Source organism: Dromiciops gliroides, chromosome 5 (genome assembly GCF_019393635.1).
Source record: "Dromiciops gliroides isolate mDroGli1 chromosome 5, mDroGli1.pri, whole genome shotgun sequence".
Classification (NCBI taxonomy): Eukaryota; Metazoa; Chordata; class Mammalia; order Microbiotheria; family Microbiotheriidae; genus Dromiciops; species Dromiciops gliroides.
This window is the reverse complement of record NC_057865.1, coordinates 296,730,316-296,745,606: the sequence shown is the minus strand read 5'-3', so window position 1 is coordinate 296,745,606 and position 15,291 is coordinate 296,730,316. Positions and strand designations below refer to the sequence as shown.

Sequence of the window (15,291 nt, the reverse complement as noted above, 5' to 3'; positions counted from 1 at the left end):
GAATTGGTTTGATCAATGTATACATACCTACAATACCAACAGAAATGTTTTGAGTTCAGAAATTTTGAGAAATAGGCTGAACTAGTTTCAAAGGATAAAAAGCATTTTTTGGAATAAGATGTTTTAAAAGAGTGAGAATTTTATATAACTTAACTGCTGAAACCCAAAAAGTACGATTAGGAAGGGTTGTATTGTGTCTTAAGGAAACTCTAAGTAGGCCAGAATTTCTGTTTAAGGTATGTGGAGAACAGAGTTTGCAGGGTGAAACCATTCTTCCCTAAGTAAAGGAGCATGTTTAGAGGTACATTGTTTTTTCCACACAGTAAATTGCTACGGCCATGTACTAACTGCTGTGGCATTTGCATGATGATGGGTTTGCTTACTCTATGGTTCTTGATGTGGCCAGGATATATATAACAGAGCCTCCTCCCTCTGCAAAGTTCTCCATTAATGAAGAGAAAAGCCCGGACTCAAGTTGACTCATTTTGGCTAATGACTAACTCTATCAGATAGGTATTTTATCCTACTTTCTTTATACATTTAAATGCTGATATGAAATTATCTGCTATAAAGTAGGTGATGGTCCCTAAGCAACCAAATTTTGTTTCCTGTCATCCATAAAGAAAACTAATGGTGGGGCAGCTAGGTGGCGCAGTGGATCGAGCACCCGCCCTGGAGTCAGGAGTACCTGAGTTCAAATCCGCCCTCAGACACTTAACACTTACTAGCTGTGTGACCCTGGGCAAGTCACTTAACCCCAATTGCCTCACTAAAAAAGAAAGAAAGAAAGAAAACTAATGGTAATGCTATAAAAAAGCCCCAACTATTATGAAGCAAAGGCATTTTTTAGTCTTGTCCAAAGTGAAAGCCCCTCAAAGGCAGAGCCCTGCCTGCTCGGGTTCTGTGCTCTCTAGGGCAACACCAGGTACACATACAATAACCTCCAAAGTATAAATGCCACAAACTTGGCCAAAAACATCATTTGAAAGTTGTTTCCATTACCTTTGTGCCTATTGAATAGGAATTAGATTTGAGTTTTTAAGAAGATGAGGCATCCTGGATCCACCGTGTATAAGAACTGGGACATTTTCTCAGACAGGGGCCCCCAGAGGAGGTCCTCCTGCTTGGCCATCTTATAAAACTGCTCTTGTTTGGAAATGATGCAAATCAGCTGCCTGCTGAAATTCCCTCATGTCATGTTACTGGGGATTCCCAGTGAACTCCAACTATTTGATGGCAGGTCCCTGCCCTCTGAGTGTTCAGAACTGAATCAGTTTAACAGATTTTCCATGGACCATTTATTTTTGTGTTCATTTTATCATACAATTTTTAAACGCCTGCAAAAACACAGTCTAAGAAAAATTAATAATGTAACAGTTTCAATCAGGTTCTTTATCTCTTTTTGTGTGTCATGAACTCCTTCAGCTGTCTGGTGAAACCCATGGTCCCCCTTTTCAGAATAATGTTTTTAAATGAGTAAAATGAAATACACGGGATTACAAAGAAAGCCAATTATATTTAATAGTTATCAAAAAAAAATTAAGTTCACAGAGTACAAGTTAAAAAGACTTAATTTAGACAACAGTCAAAATAGAAATGTAAAAGCTAATGCCCAGGGGCAGACCAGTTCTAATATTAGAGAGCAATCTAGCGGATAAAGAAAGGGCTTCTTACATATTGTCAAAAACTCTTTTTATGTAATTACACTTAACATTTAAAGAATAATTTCTTGAGTAAAGTCTTCCCAGTTATCAGAAATGTGTCATTTTCCTTTGTCTTATGCTTAAGGTACTTACCCCCATCAACAAAGAAAAGATCCATGTTCTGTAACTGAAACAAGGATGGAATCTTTTTGCTAGCTGGAGGTCACTGGATTTTATATCTGGAGCGTAATGTACAGCTTCCTGTCTTCCACGTTCCAAGGTCGGCATTCTGTCATAACTAAATTCTTCTCTGTAGGGATCTTCTCTTGTCATAATACTTGAAAAATCCTTTTCAGATTAATAAAACTAATATTTGTAATAAAGAATACCATGGAAAAACATCTGCCAAGTGTGCAGTCTAAGCAGAACACTGAACATAGGGCTAAAACAAAACATTTCGATCACCCAGTCTAGCAGGCTTCTAAGACACACAAATAAACACAATACATATCATATAAGTGCATTTGAAAGTCTGGCACACTACATGGGGGCCAACAGGGAAGCTCTGTTCTTAAAGGCTTGTCCCCAAGTTAATCATTCCTATTTCCCGGAAGAAGTTGTAGGTCTCAATCACGGAACAACACTAGAAGGGACCTCAGAGACCTCTCAGATGACCTTGGCCACAATAGGACGTGCCCCAGGGGATGAGCAGGAACTAATCACTCTGAAGAACAAACAGAATTGGACTACTTTACATGCTTGAGGCCTTCTTAGGAATTGTAGCTTTACAAATTGGGAAGATATATGGAGAGTCACTGAATCAATGATTCCCTTCTTCCCCAGTACAATGTATTTAAGGTTTTTAAATGAACTGCTTCACTTTACAAATTCAAGGAATCTCTGATTTCCCTCATTCTTTTTCCAAGCCATTTACAGCTTCTAAAAAACACTTCTATGCAACAACAGGCTGCCAAATATTTGTTTAGTGTTTTAAAATTTCTCTACTTACCTTCAACCGAAAAGTTTGCCCTCAGGTCTCAACAGTTTGGTGAGTAGAGCTGTCCGGTCACTTTGTAATACTCTCACTGGTTAACAATTTCTCCTTTCTTTGAGAAGTTCGTTCCTCCACTTTGGGCTTCAAAAACATCTATTCAGAAATGGAACAAAAGCCCAGCAAAAACTGTAGTTAAGCCAGGGAACAGGGGACCGTCTCCTGAATTTTAATGAGGAGAAGAACCTCAAAGATAAGTTTTGTAAGATTTTAGACTTAGAAAAGTTTCACTCTGCCACCAAATCATTCCCCCAGTTTAATATGCTTCAATATTTCTTTTCAAAAACTGTGGTCTACCTAAAAACTAAGAAAGTGCTTTCTGTTCATTTATATATGCTTTGGAACTTCCCAAAAGAATATTTAAAATAGATTCTCTCATGTATAATTCTTATGCTTTAGTTCTTAATGAAAAAGGAGAAAAATTCTTTAAAATATAAATTGCCACTTCCTACTCACACTATTAAATCTTGGTTATTTCCTTGAAACAATGATGAACTTGCTTTTACCAAAAAAAAATTATTATACTATTTCAAGGACTTTTGTATTAACTAGTAATAATAATGATGAAAAAGATATTCTTTAAAAGGTCAAACATTTATGCACTTGACTTAAGCTGGAAAGGCACTTCGACAGAATACAGTTCCAATCAAACAAGACAATTAAAATTTGAGTAGGTAGTACTGATATGTGAGAGCACAGATCTCCTGGACCCCTTCCTTCTGCTCAGTAAGCAAGGAAAAAGTAGAGGAATGCACTTAGCCTGAAAACCTGGCAGCTGAATAGTGACAACAGTCTTTTAAGAGTGAACCTGTAGGGGCAGCTAGGTGATGCAGTGGATAGAGCACCGGCCCTGGAGTCAGGAGTACCTGAGTTCAAATCCGGCCTCAGACACTTTACACTTACTAGCTGTGTGACCCTGGGCAAGTCACTTAACCCCAATTGCCTCAGTAAAAAAAAAAAAAAAGAGTGAACCTGTTAAGAACCATCTAACTATAACATACAAAGACACCAGCACCTGTCACTATCCCCAAGTCCAATTTTAGCAAAGCCATTGGCTTTCACAGTGTATTATGTTCAGCTGCTTTCTTCCTTTAACCAAAAAAGGCTTAGTAATCACCTTCACAAAGTACAACCCATGAGGTCAGCCGTTTCAGTTAGACCACATACACAGTCCCCATTTTTTCTGGGCCATTCTTCCCTTAATAAATGTCTTTTTTTTTTTTTTTTGGCAGGGCAATGGGGGTTAAGTGACTTGCCCAGGGTCACACAGCTATTAAGTGTCAAGTGTCTGAGGCCAGATTTGAACTCAGGTACTCCTGAATCCAGGGCCCGTGTTTTATCCACTGCGCCACCTAGCTGCCCCTATAAATGTCTTTTTAAAAGATACCTTAATAATTCAAATTGATTCTAACTCATAAAACCATCAGCTATTTCCTTTAATTTAGACAAAATACTATTCAAATGTTTCCACCATTTGCATGGAATTATGAAGGCAGTACTCAATTACTAAAACTCAAAGGCAGAAGGAACAAAAATGATCCCCAAACTGCACTGGAATGCTGCGAGTCCAACCCCATTAAAGCAGTCATCTCCATAGTTCACCAATTTGGTCATTGAGAAATGTTTCCTTATTTCTTTTATATAGTACAGTGCTATAAAACAAGAGCTATCACTGGATGCACCATGGGATCTTTCAGTTGGTACTCTTGCCTCAATCTAGGTTACAATTCTAACAGAGAAGGATGGCAAAATTCTAGCTTTCTTGAGATTTCCAAATGGGGTTGTTTCTGTTAGTTTACTGTTATTCCAAGTAAATCTTCTGCTTTGTAAGACGTACATGCAAGTGTAACAAACCTCCACCCCTTCAATGAAAGCACCTACTATAATGTTCCATTTGTTTTAAAGGGCAATGGCCTTTTTTGTGTTCATTTAGTTATTGCCAGTCAGTCAACACACATTTATTAAGCACTTACTGCTGCGCTACATTCTATTTTTGTTTTTGTTTCTTTTTTGCAGGGCAATTGGGATTAAGTGACTTGCCCAGGGTCACAGAGCTAGTAAGTGTTAAGTGTCTGAGGCCAGATTTGAACTCAGGTCCTCCTAACTGCAGGGCCGATGCTCTGCGCCACCTAGCTGCCCCTGCTGCGCTACATTCTAATGAGGGAGACAAAATTATGGAGAGAGTGGACAGGAGTGAAGCCAAGAGGGTAAGGCACTGACAGCAAGGGAGAAGGAGGGGGCTAGGAGCAGTCTTGCAGAAAGTGGGATTCAAGCTGAGCCTGGAAGGAAGCCAAAGAAACCTAGAGGCGAAGGTGAGGAGGAGTCAAGGAGAAGGCCCAGGGGATGAAGGGTCTGGTGAGAAGAACAGCAGAAGACCACCGGGGCAGAGTTGTAGAGTACGTGGATGAGGGGGACAGGTAAGAATGGAAAGGAAGTGAGGGGCTGGGCTTTAAAAGACAAACAGAAGATTTTCTATTTGATCCCGGAGGGAAAAGGGAGCCAAGCCAAAGACAGAAGCCAGACTGAAGAGGGTTTAGAAGAGAATGACAGGAGAGGAAGTGGAGACACCAAATGTGACCAGTGATCTCAAGAAGTTTAGCCACAGAGGGGAGGAGAGATTAGTAGGTATCCTTTTTTTAAGGATGGGAGAGAGACTGAAGTGCTTATGGGAAATGAAAAGCAACCCTAGATAGGGAGAGATTGAAGGATTAGTGGCAAGTGGGGATGATGGAGGAGACAATCTCTGGGAGAAGACCTCACCATCCTGGCTTTCAAGACTCAGCTCCAAAGTCACCTTTGATAAGAGGCCTTTCATGCCGACCTACGCCTTCTGCTAGTGCTTCTAACATTGCCTTCCATTTACACTTGGATATCTTCTACTGACATGTTGTCAGTATGTTATTTCTCCCATTCGAATGTGGGCTCCTTGAAGACAGAAGCTTTGTTATTGCCTTTCTTTGTACTTCCAGTGCTTAGCACAGAATTTGGCATATAGTAAGCACTTAATAAATGCCTGCTGACTAACCCAAATCAGGTGCATGCTGAGAGATTGGCTTGGTGTGGAGAAGGGATACCTCTTCATATGATACAAGAGTAAAGGAGGAGATTGTGGGGAAAGACATGTGAGTAAATGTGAGCTAAGAAGGAGCTGAGAGGCTGGGACTCTTAATCAGGGGTCAAATGGACTGAAATTCTCCGTGGGTTGACTAGTATAGCAAGTGGGTTCATTATTGGTGTCTTTGGGAAGCACTAAATTTTGTTAGTAGCAAGTCTGCTGCTTTTGTGCAGGGTTTTCAGGTAAAATTTGTGAACAACATTTTAATTGTCCTATTCACTGCCTTTGGTGTGGGCCTGAGGTGACCAGGCCCCACATTGTGAGCATCCACAAAAGCCTCTCTAAATGACTTAAAAAAGAGAAAGTTGGTCAGTGAAACAGATTAATTACACAAGATCCCTACACAGTTAGCTATCTAAGAAAGAGGAAATCCAAATCATATCAAAAGTGAAAAAGAACTCACAACTGAAGAGGAAATAAAGGAAATGGTGGAGCTGTGAATTGGTCCGGTTCTTCTGGAAAGCAATTTGGAACTATGCCAAAGATGACTACATTGCGCATGTTCTTTGACCTAGTAATGCCACTATTAGGTCTATATACCCCACAAAAAAAGGAAAGGAAGAAGGAAACCAAGAAAAACTAAAAGGACCAGATCTAAATGTTCAATAATATTTTAGTCTCTCTTTTCATGGTTAGCCAAAAGCTAAGGGTCTAGTCTCCTACTGGGGAATGGCTAGACACACTGTGGTATAGGAATGTAATAAACCGTCCATAAGAAATAACAAAAGGAATAATTTTAGAGGGAAATAGGGAAACATCTCTGAACCAATGCCGAATGAACATAAGTAGAAATAATAGTATAGAAAGTTATATAGAAAAACAACTATGAAATATTTGATGTCTGATCAACAACTCTGAGCCACAAGTCCAAGAGTGAAAGTGACAGAGAGCAACAGACAGGGAAATCTCTCTTACGAGGGCCTCCTCCTTTGCCAATGTGTTCAGCTTGGGGTAGGAGAAGCAGCAGGACGAGGTCTTGATGCTCTGGCACACCACATTTAAGGGGTGGGTAGATGGCACGGTAGAGTGTGCCCCTGGGCTCGACACTTTCCTCATCTGTCAGATGAGCCGGGGAAGGCAAATGGCCAACCCCTCCAGGATCTCTGCCTAGAAAACCCGCAATGGGCCCTGAGGAGTGGGAGACGACTGACCACCACCACCAACACTACCCAGCAAGACGTCAGACGGCCACAACTGCAAAGCGCTCCTTAGGGAAGGAGCCCATCACAATATAACAAAAGCACCAGCACCGGCCTCCAGGCGGCCTGTCAGCGCCACCCTACCGAAGGGTGACTCTGGAACCAAAAATAACATTTATCTGGAAGCACAAAAGGTCAACGATCTCTAGAGAAATGATGGGGGGGAGGCGAGTGTGGACCCCCCCCCCCAGCGCCGCTGGTCAGAGGAGCGGCTCAGGCGGGGCACTCAGAGCCACAGCCCCCCATGGGACGAGCCCCAAGCCACTCGAGGAAGCCGTCACAGGCCGAGGCCACCCCGACCCGGCAGGCCGCGGAAGGTACGAGGGGGTAATTCCCTGAGCGAGGCGAAGGCCCCAAGACCTTCACTCGGCCTCGGGATAGGAACCGCCTACATTTGCTCCGTGTGCTTTGGGGCTTTCCCCCAAATGGGGGAGGGACAGAAAAGGGATTTCGGACTCGGAAAGAGGCCGACATGTTCCCCGCGGGTCAGTACCGAGGAGGACGTAGATAGGGCGCGAGGACGGAGGGGCCACGTGAGGCGCCTCGAGCGCGGGGCGGAGCTAACGGCTGAGGCGTGCGGCGCGAGCGCGGGCCGCCCTGCCATTGGCCGAGGGGGCGGGCGGGCGCGCGCCGCGGGCGCCGCGCGGTCACGTGAGCGGGCGGCGCACAGGCGCGCACTGCGTGGCTGCTTCCGTCGTCAGTGGCGTGCTCGCTGAGGACGAAGGCGACGTGGAGGAGCAGAAGGAGCGGGACCTTTGGGTGTGGTGGGGCCAGGCCAGGCCATGCTTCGGCTCGTGTCGAAGGCCTTCTCCTTCCTGTGGAGGCGAGCCGAGGGTCTGGACGAGGAGGCCGAGGCGAGGCCGCAGGAGCCCGACGAAGGTGGGGGAAGGTCCGGGAGGAAACCTCGTGGTTGCGGGGCGGGGCCGGCCCGGAACCCCCGAGCCTCCCTCCCTCCCTGGGCCTCAGATTCCCCCGGAAGGGGGCGGGGCGGCCTGGCTCCCAGGGCTCCGGGATCCTCGGGGGCAGGAGAGGCCGCGGGGCTGGGGCGGGGCGGGGCGGGGCGGAGGTCGCCTGTGGGACCCACGTGACATGGAGCGGGATTAAAGCGCGTTCCCAAGCTTTTCCGCGTCCACGCCGGGCCTGATGGAGCTCTGCTGGGTCCCAGCCCCGACGCTAGCTTTGGGACCCGGCTCGGCCCCAGCTTCCGCCCCGTGCAGTGCAGACCCGGAGAAGACCCCAGGGTGGGCGTTCGGCCGCGTTAGGCGGCCCACACGGACTCCAGAGTGATCCGAGGCCCCCAGAGTTCCCTGGATTCGGGGCGTCACTTTGCCTTACTGGTCTGTTGGGTCTTTGTCACTTGAATTGCTGTCCGACCATGCCCCCCCCCATCCTGCATTTTTGATGGATGTGGGCTGAATGGGAGCCCCTTAAGTGGGCTCAGATCGGGCGGACCCGCAATATGCCAGAGGTGTTCGTTCCTGCATCGTTGCCAACCTGAAGCAGTGTCCATTTGCCGCATCACAGACCCACTGGTGTGCAGCTTTTCTCGCGGGGACTTGGTACTAGAGATGTCGAGTTTACCTAATTTCCACGTGACAGCTTAAATCGTAGATAACAGGCTAGATTAGACGGGCCTAACGAGATAGAATTTAATAGAAACAAATGGAAAGTTCTATCTATATCCATTAGAAATTAGCTGTACAGATATAGGATGGGGAGATATGGCTAGACAGCTATTCATGTAAAAAAGATGCTGGGGAAGGAGCTTCGATGGAGTCATAGGGATGGTGAATTGCTCCGTGGTGCATCCAGGACATGCCTTTCCAGGAACAATGTTGGAATTGTTTAAACTACTCAGACCAGAACAGAAAGGGGAAGGCATCCACGGGAGACCCAGAGCAGATGGCCAGAACTTACTGCTAGATCATGGTCTAGCCTGCTGTTTGGGGGTGGACAGCTAGATTTTGTGGGCTCGTTGAGTTTTGTAATCAACCATTAATCAATCCAGACCCCTTGGCTTGGAGTTGTAAAGCCGAGTTGGTTAGTTCTCCTACTCCCCTACTGGAGTGGAGGCATTTGGTTGGAGTTTTTTTTAAGATTTTCTGTCAAAATGCTAATCGAGGTAGTGTTAAGGGCTAAAGTTCTAGCTAAACTGTCTAAAATATCTAATGAGTGGTCGCCAATAAATTAGAAGCTTTAGCAAGAGTTAGACTTTTAAGCATTTATTAAGGAGAATAAGAATTTGGTAAAGAGAGAGAGAGAGAGGCCTAGATTCCTATCTATTAAAGGGAGAGCGCATTCCTAGCTCTCTGAGCGAGTCAGAGCACCCAGCTCTTCCTTCTTCCTCCCACTAGCCAACGTCACTTCCTGACGCCAAAGAAAAGACTCCTGGTCTTGCCCTCAAAGACCTTCGCTTCATGGCAGAGCTTTTCTACAGTAAGTCTACAGCAGGTGGCGTCATTCCAATCGTTACAAGCAAGGCATCTGGCATTATGGTCAGAGCTCTAGAGATGATTAATGATTCTTGAGATGCTATATGGTGTCATCTCAAGGTCCTTTGGTCTCCCCATAATACTTGGACTATCTACTTCACAGTGTTGGTATGGGGAAACTTAAAAAAAGATAGAGGAATGATTTGCTTTTTTTTTTTTTTCAAGTGAGGCAATTGGGGTTAAGTGACTTGCCCAGGGTCACACAGCTAGTAAGTGTTAAGTGTCTGAGGCCAGATTTGAACTCAGGTACTCCTGACTCTGGGGCTGGTGCTCGATCCACTGTGCCACCTAGCTGCCCGAATGATTTGCTTTTAATTAATTAAATCCATGCTGGGTACATAATGTTAGAAACAGGTTCAGAACACCTTCTCAAAATAAGTTCTTTCAGAGACAACTTTGGCATGACAGAAGCCTTTATTGCATTCTCATGAGAATGGACACTCACAGTAAAAACAGTCATGAGTGCCAGTGCTGCGAGTGTGCAGCCCATATTTATCCTAAGCCCTGACTTGGCGAGGCCCTCCCCTGCGTGGCTATAGGTTGCTGGACTCAGGTTCACAATCTTCCTGGAAGAGTTCTAACTAATTCTCCTTGATATGTTACCCCTCCCATCCACATACACCTTCGTGCAGCCCATGATGGAAAAGGGGGTAGAGATTTTAGGCATGGGAGAAGTTAATATTCATAAGTCTATTAAGCAAGCACAGTAGTGACTAGGGTTGACCTTTTACTGGCTTTACTAGAGCACCAGCCAGAGTCAGCTCAAACTGGTTTGTATCAGTTCTCCCTCTAGCCCTGCAAAACTTCACTTTTTAAAAATTCTTTAGTTGACATAGTTCACTAGATAATCTTGCCTTGTTGTTCCTTATGTGGGCATGCTTTTCCCTAATGGAGAAAAGTCCGATACTTTAACAGGTTGTTACTGTATCTCACCATAATGGTGGCCATGAAATGCTCACAAGCCATGCTGTAAATAATCCGATCCAGAAAGTTGTTTATCTTTCCAATCCCTCCACCCTTCAGTATGTTCTCAGGCCATTATCCCCATTCTTCTCCTCCCTCCCTAGTCTTGACCCCATATTTAACCAATTCAGCTCTTGTCTGGCCTCTACCTGGACTACTGTGACCATACATACACCTCTCAGCATCCATACAGAAGGTCATGTAATTATGTTGACTGTGTTTATTACCAATTTAGGCAATATAATCTTTATTTTAAATTTATTTTTGTCAGTGAATAAGAAACTATTCTCTCTTCTGTAGGGATAAAGAGAATAAAATCTGACCCGTTTAGCTATGTGACCCCGGGCAAATTGACCTCTGTCTCAATATCTTCAACTATAGAATGGGGATATCAACAGCACCTATCTCTCAGGATTGTTGTGAGGCTCTGTTGAGATATTTCTCAAGTGCTTATCCTGGTCCGGTCTCTCCCCGATCTCTCAGGCTACATCACCAACATTTTTAACTAGGTGTCCTGAAGAGATCTCAAGTCCATCGTGTTCTCAAAACATAATTCATTATTCCCTCAGCATTAAGTATTTCACCTACAGGATCAACTATAAACCCCTTTGTGTGGCATTTAAAGTTCTTCCTGCCTTCCTGATCTTCTTACTCCCCCAGACTCTTCACTGGTCACATTCATTCCTCAGATAGGGAGAACACTCCCACCATCTCTTTACCATGTCTGAGCATCAACTGGAATGTTCTTTATTCTCACCTCCACCTCTTAGATCAGATCCCAGGGCTCCAGGAATCCTTTTCTGGTCCTTTAGCTGCTAATTCTTTCCCCTTTCAGTGTCCCTCATCTACTCTGGCACATAGTAAGCACTTAATAAATGTCTCTGGATTCGACTCCTCACTGTTCCCCCCCTCCCCAAACCTAACCACTTGCCAAACTTCAGTATTTCACATCTGACCTTTTCTCCCTGCTCACAAGGCCTCACCTAGATTTTTCCAAAGGCCTGCTGCTGCAGATCTCTCCCCATTCCAGTCCATACTGCATACAGCTACCAAAATGATCTTCTTCAGGTTCAGATCTAATCCTCTGATAAGGTAGAAACCCCTGGGTTTTAAAGCCCTTCCTAGCCTGTCATCCCAAAGTCATTATGCATCTCTCCTGTTTTCATGATCTAGTCAAACTGGCCTCCACTCCTTTGCCTATCTCTCCTCCCCTCCTCCGTAATAGAGTTACTGACTGCTTCATGTCACTGTTCCTTCAGACACCACCTTTTACATAAAGCCTTTCCTGATGCTCAGGTGCTAATACCTTTCCTGCCTTGGATTATTCTTTTCCGTAAATTCCTATGTTTGTATGGTTGTCTCTTCCAATAGAATAGAAGTTTCGTTGAGAGCAGGGCTTGTTTCAGTTTTTGTATTCCAGATCCTAAGCACAGCCTCAGTTTCCTCAACTATAAAATGAAGATGATAGCCCCTTCCTCACAAGGTTGTTGTGTGGGTCAAATGAGATTGTATTTATAAAGCTCTTAGCACAGTGCCTGGCACATAGTAGTTACTGAATAAATACTTGTTTCCTTCCCTCCCCCATGGTCTCCTTTTCTGGCCCCAAACTACATTTTTTGCACATTCAACAAAAAATTTTAAGCACTTTAGCTCAAGGTGGGTGATAGATCAAGTTTATATTAGACCAGAGAAGGGGGCAGCTAGGTGGTACAGTGAATAAAGCACTGGCCTTGGATTTAGGAGGATGTGAGTTCAAATCCAGCCTCAGACACTTGACAGTTAACTAGCTGTGCGACCCTGGGCAAGTCACTTAACCCTCATTGCCCTTCCCCCCCCCAAAAAAAAAACAAATAAACCAAAAAAGATTAGACCAGAGAAGTCCCCATTCCTTCTGGCTCTTTGTTCACATTATGTCAAGTGTTTAACTAAAACCCAGGCAAAGTTTTGCTGGTGTTTTCACTTCTTCATTGTCTATGAAACTTTCACACAGAGCCTCATCCTCCCACTTCCATCACCAGGTGAAATGAATATTTCCTTCAAAACCTCAGGATTTTTCCTAGACCTCTTGGTGTTTATTTTACTCTCTCATATATCAGTTATTCGTGTCAAATCAGCAAACATTAAGCACCTACTCTATGCCAGACACTATACTTTAAATTCTAGGACTGCAAAGAAAGGACAAAAAAGTCCCTGCCCATGAGGAGTTCTCAGTCTAATGGAGGTGAAAACAAGCACGAAGTATGTATAAAAGCTAGAGGGATACATGATGAGTTGGAGATAATCTTAGAGGAAAGGCACAAGCATTAAGGGGGACTGGGAAAGTCTTCCTGTAAAAGGTGGGGAGAGGCAGCCCAGAAAATGGGAGATGGAGAGTCTTGTTTGAGGAAGTATGTGGAGGGTAGAAGGAACTCCTTGGGAATGAGTTGTGTCATGGCTGTCTTTGCATTCCTGGGGTCTTAACTGGTTAGCATCAGGACCAGAATGACTTGTCCTTATCACTTCTTCCACCTTCTAAAAGATGACATTGTGAAGCAGGCAGGTCACTTCCTAGCAACCTCATCCATACCTCATCACAACTGTGCACGTCCACGCTAGAAACCTGGTGTGTCTGGAAAGTAGCCCTTTGTCTGTTGGACCTAGACTACATGAGCCCCCAAAATCTGTCTTCTGGTTTTCCCTCCCTGGAGAGGCTCTCTGCCGACCCTTCCTGGATGCTGGCCCAGGTGGCATACTTCATCATAGCAATTCTGCCTGGTCACTGAGACCTTTTCATTGTCACGGGATGTCCTGCTATCAAGTCTGTCATTCCTAGGAAATCGTGTGATCTCAGTTCCAAAACATCTAGCTCACCCTGCTTTTATTCCATATGGCCCCCATGTGGTCTCTGTCCTTTTCTGTCTAGTACCTTAGCTGCCATTTTTCTGATGTCATACCTGCCTCAACCTTGTCTCCTTTAACAGCTGTGTCTTGGGTTTTTTTCCTGTGTGACTTCAGATACAATTGGTGTGGGGGCAGCTAGGTGGCGCAGTGGACAAAGCACCGGCCCTGGATTCAGGAGGACCTGAGTTCAAATCCCGCCTCAGACACTTGACACTTACTAGCTGTGTGACTGGGCAAATCACTTAACCCTCATTGCCCCGCAAAAAACCAAAACAAAACAAAAATCAAAACAGAATGAAAAAAAAAGTAGACAGATACAGTTGGTGGGTTTTGTGGCACTCTGGAGGTATGAGAAGCTTTTTTTTTGTTTTGTTTTTTGTTTTTTAGTGAGGCAATTGGGGTTAAGTGACTTGCCCAGGGTCACACAGCTAGTAAGTGTCAAGTGTCTGAGGCCGGATTTGAACTCAGGTCCTTCTGAATCCAGGGCCGGTGCTCTATCCACTGCGCCACCTAGCTGCCCCAAGAAGCTTTTTAAGGTAAATGGAACAGGGGCAACACTATAGGAAGTGAGAGACAAGGGCTAGGGCAGCTAGGTGGCGCAGTGGATAAAGCACCGGCCCTGGATTCAGGAGGACCTGAGCTCAAATCCTGCCTCTGACATTTGACACTTACTAGCTGTGTGACCCAGGGTAAGTCACTTAATCCTCATTGCCCTGGAGGGGGGGGGCGGAAGTATGGGAGAGACAAAGGCTAGTTACAATCACAATCCCTGCCATGTATTTGCCCCCCCCCCCCATACGCACAACTGAGTGTATCCAGTGTGGGGACCACATGACTTAGATGCATTAGTGAGCATTTATTACTCATTAGCTAGAGGTTGAAATTCCCTAATCAGGGTGGCTAGGTGGTGCAGTGGATAAAGCACTGGCCCTGGATTCAGGAGTACCTGAGTTCAAATCCAGCCTCAGACACTTGACACTTACTAGCTGTGTGACCCTGGGCAAGTCACTTAACCCCCATTGCCCCACAAAAACAAACAAACAAAAAAGAAATTCCCTAATCTTTTAGTCTAGAGATTTCAGACACTTGTTATGGGTGGTGGTGATGACAGTAAGTGACATGTAATGCTTTAAAATGTTTAACATCCAGTTTCTTACATCAGCCTCTTCAGAGCCCTCTGAGCTAAGTACTGAAGGCATTACTGTCCTCATTCCATGCATGAGGAAACTCACTCAGCAAGGTCAGGTGACCTGCCTATGGTCACAGGGTTACTCTCTTCACTTTACAGGTTTCACTCTTGTTAGGCCAGGTCTTCCTATAACGAGGCTTACCTTCATTTCTGATTTTCATTGTTGTGACTTCCCCATTCTGATTACTCATCTTGTAGGTACCACCAAGCTGAAAACTGTCCAGGGCGTTGTGACCAGATACTGTAGCGATTATGGGATGATTGATGACCTGGTGTGCTTCACTAGCGATGCCGTCACCAGCAGCGTGCCGCTGAACATAGGCCAGGAGGTCACCGCCATTGTGGAAGAGGATAAGATATCCAAGGGATTGAAGGCCATCAGAGTGAGTGGGATGACTGTGGAAGTGGTTTCGTTTCTTTGCACACTGAGAGGGTTTCAGTGGGCACCGTCTGCCACACAGCTGTCAGTGCTCTCCTTTGCTGGTTAGCCATGCCATTGAAATTCTCTTTGCTGCTGAGTCTTGTGCATAGACCGAATTTAGAATCCATGGGCCAATAGGTCTCGAAATTCCCTAAACTCTACTTTGGAGTAACATGGTCTGGGAGACTGCTGTGGCCTTTGGAAGGTGGGGGAAGGGGCAAAGTAATAACAGGTTATGTTTATAAACTAAGTTAATGAAAATAACTGTCCTAGCTGCCCTGTAACTGGCCTTGCTCAAGAGAAAACATGGAGACTGTCAGATCTCTGATCCATCCGCC

At 44.9% G+C, this 15,291-nt stretch overlaps 2 protein-coding genes across 3 annotated transcripts in view; one reads left to right on the top strand and one right to left on the bottom strand.

Annotated features, from left to right (window-relative positions):
• Positions 1-2,788, bottom strand: part of MLC1 (modulator of VRAC current 1) — a 32,526-nt gene extending 29,738 nt beyond the window's left edge. For both annotated transcript variants that reach the window (XM_043965452.1, XM_043965453.1), the window contains exons 1-2: positions 2,653-2,788; positions 1,797-1,991 (exon numbers count right to left, since the gene is read on the bottom strand). In XM_043965452.1, coding sequence (XP_043821387.1) covers positions 1,797-1,976 — 180 coding nt within the window. In that variant the 5' untranslated portion in view covers positions 1,977-1,991; positions 2,653-2,788. The remainder of the gene's footprint in view (positions 1-1,796; positions 1,992-2,652) is intronic.
• An 11,986-nt stretch (positions 2,789-14,774) lies between these two features.
• MOV10L1 (Mov10 like RISC complex RNA helicase 1) overlaps positions 14,775-15,291 on the top strand; it is a 59,195-nt gene continuing 58,678 nt past the window's right edge. The window contains 1 exon segment of the mRNA XM_043967737.1: positions 14,775-14,915. Coding sequence (XP_043823672.1) covers positions 14,790-14,915 — 126 coding nt within the window. The 5' untranslated portion in view covers positions 14,775-14,789.